General features: G+C 42.2%; 1 protein-coding gene across 1 annotated transcript in view; it reads left to right on the plus strand.

The window, feature by feature from the left end:
• The window catches only part of LOC311057329 (teneurin-2-like), a gene marked incomplete at its 5' end in the record, with an annotated part of 126,484 nt that overhangs the window by 94,979 nt on the left and 19,279 nt on the right, over positions 1-12,226 (plus strand). Inside the window, 9 exons of the mRNA XM_084074284.1 lie at positions 1,891-1,911; positions 2,606-2,865; positions 4,518-4,672; positions 5,131-5,232; positions 5,909-6,082; positions 8,464-8,701; positions 9,374-9,597; positions 10,853-10,995; positions 11,458-11,633. Of these exons, the coding sequence (XP_083930410.1) occupies positions 1,891-1,911; positions 2,606-2,865; positions 4,518-4,672; positions 5,131-5,232; positions 5,909-6,082; positions 8,464-8,701; positions 9,374-9,597; positions 10,853-10,995; positions 11,458-11,633 (1,493 nt within the window). The remainder of the gene's footprint in view (positions 1-1,890; positions 1,912-2,605; positions 2,866-4,517; positions 4,673-5,130; positions 5,233-5,908; positions 6,083-8,463; positions 8,702-9,373; positions 9,598-10,852; positions 10,996-11,457; positions 11,634-12,226) is intronic.

A 12,226-nucleotide genomic window follows, 5' to 3' on the forward strand; every position in this document is an offset into this window, starting at 1 on the left:
GGTCATGTTTTCAGTCACTGTCACTGTCACTGTCACTGTCACATCATGCAGAGGGAGGGGTGGAGTGGGATGGAGAAGGGGGGTGATGGAAGATAGGGAGCTATAGGGAATGAAGCAGTAGTGGAAAAAGTACTATTTTTTTTTTTGCCATAGTAAAAGTATCAATAGGCTCTATGCACAGCAGCCATATTGGAAAGAAATTGGGCCTCTTCTTACTTCCTTCACAGGTTTTGCCAATGATACTAATGAAGGCTTTGTTCCATTTCATGTAACACAGTGGTTCTCAAACTTTTAATTTCAAGGACCCCCATAACTCTGAGAGTGTACAAATGGAACCAAATGGACCCGTAAGGGTCCATTTGGTTCCATTTGTACACATTCAGAGTTACACACCTTTTAAAATGCACAACAGTACCCTGACTCTGTTTGACCTGAATGGAACAGAGCCTTCATTAGTATCATTGGTAACACCTGTGAAGGAAGTAAGAAGAGGCCTGATTTCTATCCAAAATGGCTGCTGTGCATAGAGCCTATTCTGCAATGAAGAAACACTCTGTTACAAGTAAAAGTCAGGTAAACACATTTTTTATTTGTAAAAGTACAAAGGTATTGGCATCAAAATATACTAAGTACCAAATACCAAAAGTAAGAGTACTCGTTATGCAGAATGTCCCGTTTCACAAGTTGTCATATTATGTCTAAAATGTAAAAAAAAAAAAAAAACTTTTGAAAATAGACACATTTTAAATACAACACTGATGATGCGTCCCAGTTGCATCCATGTGATGTATTTCTTTATTAGTTATTCTATTTATAGTGGCTCATAGGAATTTATAGACTACGTGACAACCAGGAATAGTTTGGTGACCACAGGAGAGACTGTTGACAGCCGGAATGTAGACGGTATCCCGGGAGCAGTATGGGTTAGCGCCCCATGCTGTGTCTTCCGTGAGGAAGAATCCCAACAAACCCGCGGTGAGCCCTTTAGGAGGGCCATTCCATTCCAGCGTACCGCAAGCGGAGCTAATACCATTAGACGGCCCAATCTAGTGGTATCGGCCCAAGGAACCATCACGCCAGAAGGAAATGTTTGGATCGGGATGGTACAGAGGATCTGGTACAGCGCTCAGGTCCTGGACCTGGTGAGACGAAGGAGGAGCCCGGCCAGGAGACAACCCACAGAGCCTAGTCCCTCCACGTGCCAGAGCCTCTCCCGAGTCCCGGCAGAGTACTTCCGGAGAAGCGGACTGAGTGGCCCTGTCTTTCCCTATAGGACTGACCGTGGGTGCTACTGGGACGTAAGTTGGGGCTTGATCAACCCTGGCTGGGTCACCTGGGCGAGGGTGTATGTTGTATGTTGCGAGACCCGAAACACCCTATGACCCCAGGCTACAACACTGATGATGCGTCCCAGTTGCATCCATGTGATGTATTTCTTTATTTTAAATAGGGCTGAAGTGTTGTTTTGTAATAATAATCAAAATCTGCACAGTAACTAGTTACTCAAGTTTTCAAATAACTGTAGTGGAGAAAAAGTACAATATTTGCCTCTGAAGATGTAGTGGAGTAGAAGTAAAAGTATCGAAAAGAGGAAATACTCCAGGAAAGTAAAAAATACCTCAAAATTGTACATACACTAAGTACAGTACTTGAGTACATGTACTTAGTTACTTTACACCACTGGAAGGAAGGAAGGAAGGACGGAAGGCAGGAAGAAAAAATGGGAACAAAAGGAGAGAGGGGTGGAGTGGTAAAGATCTTTGTTTATTTGTGTTTTGCTAAATGGTTTACAAAGTAACCATAAATCTTGTCAGCCTCAACAATGGGAAGTTGTTTTTGTTCATTTTTCCGTTGATTGTTTCATTGTTGTTGTTCTCTCTCTCTCTGCAGAAACAAAGACTTGAGACATGGGTGAGTTGTCTTCATAATCCCCATTGTTCTTTTTCTTTAGCTAACATTTCTATATCATTACATTCTAGAGAGCTGGAAATACACCCTCTTACTACTAATTTTTGGTCCTTTGTATTGCCAGACCTACATTATTTACGTATCCAGTGGTGGAAAAAGTACTCACATTTATTACTTAAGTAAAAGTATCAAAACTGCAATATAGAAATACTCTGTTACAAGTAAAAGTCCGGAATTCAAAATGTACTTGAGTAAAAAGTACAAAAGTATTGGCATCAAAATGTACTTAAAGTAACAAAAATAAAAGTACTCATTATGCAGAATGTCCCATTTCAAGTTTTTAAATATATAAAAATCTTTTGAAAATAGCAGATCTACAAGCTCACAATGTGTCGCATCGCAACGCATTGTGAGCTTGTAGATCGGCTATTTTCAAATGGCTGAAATGTATATAGGGCTGAAGTGGTTAGCGTATGTTTTGTAATAATAATCAAAATCTTGAAAGTAACTAGTAACTAAAGTCTTCAAATAATTGTAGTGGAGTAAAAGTACAATATTTGCCTCTGAGCTGTATTGCAGTAGAAGCGAAAGTATTGATTACTTAAGTACAGTACTTAAGTAAATGTACTTAGTTACTTTCCACCACTGTACGTATCCATGCTTTCTCCTTCTACCCTCCCCCTCACCCATCTTCCAGCAACAACCCCGCCCATAAGTACTACCTGGCTGTGGACCCTGTTTCCGGTTCTGTGTTTGTCTCCGACACCAACTCCCGTCAGATCCACCGGGTCCGGTCTCTGAGCGCTGCAGGTGCCGGCGGCTCTGGTTCCGGTGGGAGACAGCTCCTGGAGAACTCCCAGGTGGTGGCCGGTACCGGCGAACAGTGTGTCCCGTATGACGAGGCCCGATGTGGGGACGGAGGGAAGGCCAGTCGGGCTACTTTGATGAGTCCCAGGGGTTGGTATCAGTCATTATGGTCTGATGAAGTTTTGTAAAAGGGAACCATGTACATTGTTAAACATAAATGTTACTTTTTCATTTACTGTACCAGATGGCTTATAGCTAATTTTCATCTATAGTCCCCTTGGTGGGTCACAATTAAAACAGAACAGCACAACAAACAGTAAGAAGAAAAAACGAAACACAGGACACATAATACAATACAACATTACACAATGCCACATCACACAACAATGCAATGTAAACTGAAGATGAGAAAAAAACAACAATCAAATATGTCAAATTAAAAGCATGATTATGTATATGAGAAGACGCCGGTGAGATAAAATGTAGTCAATGGTGACGGAGTTCAGTGGCTTTTTAGTATACTTTTAATCTAAAAGTAGTCTACTGATAGACCTGCATTGCAGCTCTTCATGTTGCGTTCATGTTGCAAATATAGCTATTTGTATTTGTTGATGACATGTATTAATGTGTCAATATTCTATGCTCTGTTGATGAATTGAATACATAGGACCACAATGGAAAGAAGTCCCCAGGATTTTTTTTGTGTTATCCTTTTAGCCTAAATGTTTTACTGTAGCTCTGTGCTCTTTATATTTTGTGACTAATAAAGCATTCAATCAATCAAGTCAGGTAGGGAGCGTTCCACTGAGTTGTGGCTTTCACAAAGAAAGTCGACTTCCCCAATGCAGTGCGACAAAATGGTGCCATATCGTACAATCTCTTATAGAGGATATTCTAGATGAAATGGTACTATACCATTCTGTTATGCAATTAAATTCAAAATGTATTTTAACGCGTTTCTTAACATTTTGTTGGGATCCAATATCACGCCAATCCTTTCACCTCTGATTTGATATCTGTTGTGAAACAGAAACATTCGGCAGTAATTCCTGTAAGCCTAACTTTGTACTAGGGCTGGGCGATATGACTTCAAATCAATATCACGGTTGTTCCTTTTAATTTGTTGTATATGTGTTTTTGGGAATGAGAGTATTTGTTAAGGGGATGTTGGAGGGGGGGTGGGGGAAGGGAGAGGTATGCTGGAGTGTATGTGTATGAGAGTGTTTTGCTGTTGTCACTGTAAGTTAAAAAAAAGATCAATAAATACATTGTTAAAAAAAAGTTTAAAAGAAATTAAAACAAATATCACGGTTATTTCATACTTTTGCCTCTAATTAACGATTATCTTTTTTTAACTCGTGAAAATAGCAGATCTACAAGCTCAGAACATGGCGTGATGCGACGTGTTGTAAGCTTGTAGATCCACTTTCGATTTTTTTTTACGCCAACATTGTACAAGTATAATACAGGTTTAAGGTGTTAATCAGAAGATATATTATTAGAATTTGTCGATTCGATATTTAAGAAATAAAAAAACATCTATGAAAAAAACCTGCTTTTCGATTATTCGATTAACCTACATGAGCAAGATTAAGTCGGTTATTGGTTCTAAATATCGGTTTCGATATATTTTCACTTTTGCCCAGCGCTACTTTCTACTAGTTAAATATTAACGTTAAAGCCCATGTCGAAATATAATAACATCTTTCTCACCCCCATTCTTTCCTCTAATTTTGTCTGTCCTTCTCTACCTCTGTTTTCTGCCTCTGCCTCTCTCTTTCCCTTTCTCTCACTCTGTCCAGGTATTGCTGTAGATAAGTATGGCATCATATATTTTGTTGATGCCACGATGATTCGCAAAGTTGACACAAGCGGGATTGTTACCACGGTAATAAAAACAAACGACCTGACAACCGTTCGGCCTCTGAGCTGCGACTCCAGCATGGACGTGACACAGGTTAGTCGACACACACACACACACACACACACACACACACACACACACACACACACACACACACACACACACACACACACACACACACACACACACACACACACACACACACACACACAGCCCCATTATATCCAGCCAGAGGCAAGCACCAAACCGCAGCGGGATCTTTGAACCATGGATCATGGATCCTCTTGTCCAATTAGCCAACCTTTATGACAGATACATAGGATATATATATCAAATAAATGATTCATTTTTACAGGCACATACTGTATGTACACACACTAACAAAGACATGCATTATACAAATTAGTATATAAATATGATGCTGCATGCAGGAAAGCCCACATTTGCTTCATGCTTACACACATTTCTGACATAATTTCTGACATCTCTCTCTCTCTCTCTCTCTCTCTCTCTCTCTCTCTCTCTCTCTCTCTCTGTGTTCATGTGTGTAGGTTCGTCTGGAGTATCCTACAGACCTGGCGGTGAACCCAGCAGACAACTCTGTCTATGTCTTGGAGAACAACATTGTGCTGCGAATCACACAGGACAGACAGGTTAGCACGGTGGTTTTCATAGCGGGGGCCGCCAGGGGGTCCAACATGTGTATAATTTTTAATCATAAAGAAATACATAAAACATTTTATTTCAATAAAAAATCCATTTATAAGATTATAGATCGGCCATTTTCGCTATGTTTTATTCTAAAGCATTTCACAATAGCCAGAAGCTATGGCTATTAGGCGATCCTTGGCATGGAAAGGTTTGGTTAGCATACCGTATGGCATAAGAAGCATGGTTGTCATTAGCTTCTCTGTGTCCTCACTAAATAGTGATAGGACGGCTGATGGAATACACAGAGATGAGATAGTGTATGGCAGTGTTTCTCCAAGGTCCTTGAAGGGGTTCCTGGGGGTCCGCAGCCAAATGAGTTAATACAGCATCAAAAACAGTTTAACAACATAATAACATATTTCTCACAAGCTCACAATGTGTCATGATGCAACGCATTGTGAGCTTGTAGAGCTGCCTTTTTTCTCTTGATGGGAGTCCGCAGTCAAATACATTTGGGGGTCCTTAACATGAAAAAGTTTCAGAACCACTGATTTCGGGTTATATTTTGGGAAAAGAAAGCGGTCAAAAGAAATCAATGGAAGACCCTGACTAGTAGTAAACACGGTGTAATAAGTAGAGATATGTGATGTTATGTGTGTGTGTTTTGACTCTTTGCAGGTCAGCATCATGGCAGGCCGTCCTATGCACTGCCAGGTCCCCGGCATCGACCACTCCCTCAGTAAGCTAGCCATCCACTCAGCTCTGGAGGGAGCCACAGCTATTGCCATCAGCCACTCTGGAATGCTCTATATCGCTGAGACGGACGAGAAGAGGATCAACAGAGTTAGACAGGTTGGTGGTGTCATCATACCTCCCTAGCATACCATAGATGATTTTTGTCTCCGCCAGGCCGAAGGCATGGCGAGAGAGTATGTTTTACCCTCCGTCCGTCCGTGTGTGTGTGTCCGTGTGTGTGTCCTGTCTGTGTGTTAGCAGCTAAACTCTGGCACCGTTGGCCCGGTCGCTGCGAAACTGTGCACACACACTCACTGGATGCCAATTCAGAACCTCTGCCTCAAATTTTTCACGTGGACCTGTTATAGCGCCACCTGAAGGCCGATTTGTGCAAAACCCTTTTTTTTACATTACTCCTACAGATTTTATCCAAACGTCATGCAAATGGGTACACAGTATCTCTACAGTCATGTGATCAACACGGATCTGTCCGATTTCCCATATTCCATCCTCATTGGCTAAGGTTCGCTTCCAAAATTTGCAGGATTGGTCCGTTTTGAACAAAATGCCTCAAATCCTGAACGCAGCTTGCGATTTCCGTGAAATTTCACAAACACATTCCCACTAGGCCAAGGAAGAAATGCCACCCTTTTTCACATTGGCCTGTTATTCGCCACCAGCAGGTCTAATTTAGCAAAACACATTTTTGGAACAAAATGCCTCAAATCATGAATGCAGTGTAAGGATAAGGATAAGGATAATTCCTTTTAACAGGTCGTTCATGAAAGTCCTTGCGGTCTTGTTTCCAATGAGAACCTGTGAGCAATTAGGGGTTAAGAGTCTTGCTCAGGGACAAATTTCATTTCATCGACACATATGCTGTCCTGGCCTGGAATCGAACCTGGGGCAACCAGGGCCTCTGGCTCCCTAGGTAGGTTCACTAACCATTCAGCTATGTCCGATTGAAGAATAAATGGCACCCTTTTCACATTGGCCTATTATAGCGCCACAATATCGTACCTGACCTGGCGGAGACCTGTGCTCCGAGGAGCACTTTCTCTAGTTTTTTTTTTTTTCCGAAGGAAGTCATTGGTTTACGTATCATTTCAGTACGGTACGAAAATCAACTTGCAGAGGCTTGAAACTTGCTTGAGATAGGAAGTCCAATCTATTTCTGCTGTTAACTTTTTGTCAAAGTAGTGCTGTTTTTCAAAGTGCAGATTGATTTGAGAAGCATCGCCAAAATATAGTCCCTGGAGAAAAGACAGTTTCTCAAACAAAATTCTTTAGTGACAACAAGTCCCAAGCAACGTCATTCTTCTATAGTATACCGTTCAGTCGACCCATTTGCGACTGCCGGTGAAGCTGTATAACTACAAAGACTGTCTATCTTCTGTTCTATGTTATTGTAATACTTCCAATTACAGCAGTAGGAAAAAAGAAAGATCTCTAACTAGCTCCCCATAGCGTAGCGTAGCATAGCAGCAATTCCATTATAAGCACAGGCAGCAGCACTTCATGATGATTTATCATCTTGGTTGGTTAGAATTATGTCTTTGACAAATCAGTCAGGTACTTTATGGGAGTTATGAGCATGATGGGAGCACATCATCGCCCAACGGATGCCTGCTAAGCCCCCAGAACCGAGAGGGAGCAGTGAAGCGCATTGGATATGCTGGCCGTTCATAAGCACTGCAGCTTATTATGGCTGGGGCCAGACACATGAACGTGTGAACGAGTGAAAACGGTTTTGACCAATGGGCTGGACCCACGAGCTTGCACACGGCGCTGCGCACTGAGGTGACGCAAAACACGTCACATAGGACCCAAATAGGCCCTGCCTGTCACATTTCCCAACCCGGAAGAAGGCGTGAAAAGGGAGTATGCGCTGGGTTTGTTTGTTTGTTTATGCGCTGGGTGACCAACTACTAAGTGGATGGGCGGGGATTTCCGGTGCCCTCTCTATTATTTTTGAGGCCTGCTGACTGTGGCTGATGTATCTCCAGTGGTGGAAAAAGTACTAAAATGTTTTACTTAACTAAATCAATCAATACTGCAATGTAGAAATACTTTGTTACAAGTGAAAGTCCGGGATTCAAAATGTACTTAAAGGACCAAAAGTAAAAGTACTCAATATGCAGAATGTCCCATTTCACAAGTTTTCAAATGTCTAAAATGTCAAAAAATAAATAGCATATCTACAAGCTCACAACGCGTCGCACGCGTTGTGATCTTGTAGATTGGCTATTTTCAAATAGCCGCAGTATATATAGGGCTGAAGTGCTTAATGTATGTACAACATTTGCCTCTGAGATGTAGTGGAGAAAAGTACAACTATTGAAAATTGGAAATACCCCAGTAAAGTAAAAGTACTTCAAAATTGTACTTAAGTACAGTACTTGAGTAAATGTACTTAGTTACTTTCCACCACTGTATCTCTCCATAAATCAGCATACCTTTTGACTCACTGAATGCAAGGGTCTGTCGTCCCCTCATAGGTAAGCCCCTCGGGTGAGATCTCTCTGTTCGCCGGTGCCGCGTCGGACTGCGACTGTAAGAACGACGTCAACTGCAACTGTTTCTACGGCGACGATGGATACGCCGCCGACGCCGGCCTTAATGCCCCGTCCTCATTGGCCGCTTCCCCCGACGACGGAATTGTTTACATCGCCGACCTGAACAACATCCGGATTCGAGCAGTGAGAAGGAATCGTCCAACGATCAATCCAGAGACTGGTAGGTGCTAGCAAGATGACAGAAATTAATTATTTGAGTTTATTCGCACCCAGTGTACTCTAGTACTCAATGTCAGGTCCGGGAACCATGGGTCTGTAACTCAGAGAGCGTACAAATGGAATTTGTACACTGTCAGGGTTAAATTAACTCTACAATCCACACTGTACAGTAAGTGTTGATTGGGGTCCCAGACATAAGAATTTCAATCAAATGGGGGTCCATGGCTTCATAGTTTTTTACGCCCAAGTTTTTTATTATTTTTTATTCATCATTATATATATTTTTTGCCAATATATGGCAAGTATATGCAGAATATATGCTGCATATATGCCATATTCAGGTTCATATATGTGCATATAGTATGTGGATATATAGGAAATATATGTCTCTTCTATGTCCACATATATGCCACATATATGGATATACTACATATATAGAGACATATATCCAGGCGGACAATTTCGTATATGTCACATATATGATAAACATATATGTTGCATATATAAAAACATATATGTTCATATATTTTCTTTGCCCCCCCCCCTGCAGGCAGAGGCAAAAATCGCCTATGCATGGCTTAATGCATATCATACTCCTTGAAATTTAAAATTGAGAATCACTGAACTAAACTATAAACTATGCTCTGTTCCCCCCCACCCCCCTACCTGCCAGGCTTCTACGAGGTGGCGTCTCCACGGGAGCAGGAGCTGTATGTCTTCGACGACGACGGCGTCCACCGTCAAACCGTCAGCCTGCTGACCGGGCAGCCGGTCTACAACTTCAGCTACGGGTCGGACGGCGAGCTCAGCGCCGTCTCGGACAACGCCAACGCCAGTCTGAAGATCAGGAGAGACGGAGCAGGGCAGCTCCGACTGGTGCTGCTGCCAGAGAACCAGGTAGAGAGAAAGTGCATGAGAAGACGAGCCAAGATAGAAAGCCCCGATTCATACTTGCCAGTAGTTACGCAACTAAGGGGCCGTGTTCACTGAGGCTGAAAACACCAAAGCGCTTGCCTAAAAAACGCTTCCAAACGCCCAAGTTCAAAATGTTGTAGCTCTCAGCAAGCAGAGAAAAGCACCACGCGTGAGCGGGCGAGCGCAAAATAAATGCTCAGCGCCTCGTCATGCTGCTGCTGCCTGGGGTTTCCAAAAAAGCGCTCCCAGCCTCCCAATGTAAACGATTCAAAACATAAGCTCAGGAAAAATCGTCTTGGTGGGCACAGTATAAATCAGGGTTTAGATAGGATCCGATCAGATCCTATATCCAACTTTCATCAGATATTTGTCCCACTGATGAAACATTTTATGTTGTGCCGAGGCAATTATTTTTCATCCCCGAGGGGAAATTGAGTTATTACACGAGCCGAAAGTTGATACTGCAGCTGAGAGAAATTTCAATATAAATCAATCTATTAGACAATTCAGAAAAAAACTATCACAGCTCCAATAACACCTCGGAGACCTTATGTGCAATAATAAGGCAGCAAGAAAGGATGTGCAATATATAGTCTGTATAATAACACACCATACCTGTGGCACAAAATATATGCACACAAGTATTACATACAGTACCATACAGTAGAATAGATGACACATCCAGTCACCTTTTATATTTATGTCGCAGTTTATGCTCTAACCAGCTATGTGCATTATGTAATTCAGAATGTAAACAGGTGTAATACTGTCATAAGGAATATTGAATGTGCATACAATGTGTACAATATAGTGAAAATGAATGAACAAGACATAGAGGTACACCTTGGATTCTTTTGTGGAGGGCAGCGATTCAGGAGTCCCGAGTTAGTGTTGGCTAGACTCTCTCTCTCTCTCTCTCCCTCTCTCTCTCTCTCTCTCTCTCTCTCTCTCTCTCTCTCTCTCTCTCTCTCTCTCTCTCTCTCTCTCTCTCTCTGTCTCTCTCTCTCTCTCTCTCTCTCTCTGTCTCTGTCTCTGTGTCTCTCTCTCTCTCTCTCTCTCTCTCTCTCTCTCTCTCTCTCTCTCTCTCTCTCTCTCTCTCTCTCTCTATCTCTATCTCTCTCTCTCTCTCTCTCTCTCTCTCTCTCTCTGTCTCTCTCTCTGTCTGTCTCTCTGTCTGTCTCTCTCTCTCTCTCTTTTAGCTCCCTATTTATTTTTCTGTAACGTTCTGTCTCTGCAGGTTGTGACCCTGGGTTTAGATCCAGCTGGTTCCCTGAGGTCAGTTTCAGCATTTAACCAGGAGGTGGCGCTGATGACATACCACTCCGCCACAGGACTTCTAGCCTCCAAATCTGATGAGACTGGCTGGACCAACTACTACCAGTAAGTAATCTGATAAACAGTGAAGTAATGTAACTACTGTCTGTCTGTCTGTCTGTCTGTCTGTCTGTCTGTCTGTCTGTCTGTCTGTCTGTCTGTCTGTCTGTCTGTCTGTCTGTCTGTCATTATCCATGTTATCCTTTTTGTTTTACAAAATGCTTCTAGTGGCCATTTCTCAGTGACTGTGTTGTTGATTTAAAGAACCAACTATATGACAAGAACCTTGGGATCAAACCCAAATGTAAAAAGCTGAACTATCCCTTTAAGAGATGAAGAGAAGTAATTCCAAATAAACTTGTCCATCTACACATAGTACTGTAGCATTCCTTTGTGTCACACAAAAGTCACACAGTAGCAAAGATTGTCGATGTATAAGCTCACAACAAGCTTTTTTTCCCATTTCCTGAAAAGTAACAGTTTAAAACAAGCCGTTAGTGACGATATTGACCTGTCTGCTACCTGTAGCTACGATGCTGAAGGTCGTCTGACCAATGCCACTTATCCCACTGGTCTGGTGGTCAGTCTGAGGCGAGAGATCGACCAATCGGTTAACATCGACATGGAGAGCTCCACCCATGACGATGACCTCACCCTCATCACCAACCTGTCTTCGGTGGAGGCCTCCTACACGGCGGTCCAAGGTAAACTATGCTCAGTTATACCTCCAGTGTAGCCTATTATAGTTCCCAGCCTTTTCTCATCTCCCAGGAGAAAAGCCTGGTGCGTGTCTACAGGGCGGGACGTCCGTCGTTTTGTACTTCCCCCGGAAACTGTCTTTTTAGACGAATCACAACACAGGTTTCATGCACAGGGAAGGTAAACAGATCTGTAAAGGTACTTCCGCCAGATTCCAGTACTTCCGTTTAGACGTTCAACGGCTAGGTCTCGTCCAGCGTGCATCCAGGGTTATTATCTTTGGGTATTTTGCTCTAAAGCAACATATTTAATGTTTAGTCTTAGATAACATACTTCATGTTAAATGATGAACTTCAGATAATGTTCTTAATTCTCATTTTTAATTTTTCATTATGTATCGCCCTCTTCTGCTCCTCTTGTCTGTTCATCTATCTTACTCTTTCCTACTGTCTCTCTCTCTATCGCTCTCTCTGTCGTTATTGATGTCTGCCTTCGCTATTCGCTTCGATATTCAATGATAACAAAAAAACATCTATTTGCACTAATGACCAACATTCATCTCTCTTGTCATTTTAGCAGTAATGCGATACAGATGATT

Source organism: Gymnoscopelus microlampas, assembly GCF_963454915.1.
Source record: "Gymnoscopelus microlampas genome assembly, chromosome: 12".
NCBI classification, from domain to species: Eukaryota; Metazoa; Chordata; class Actinopteri; order Myctophiformes; family Myctophidae; genus Gymnoscopelus; species Gymnoscopelus microlampas.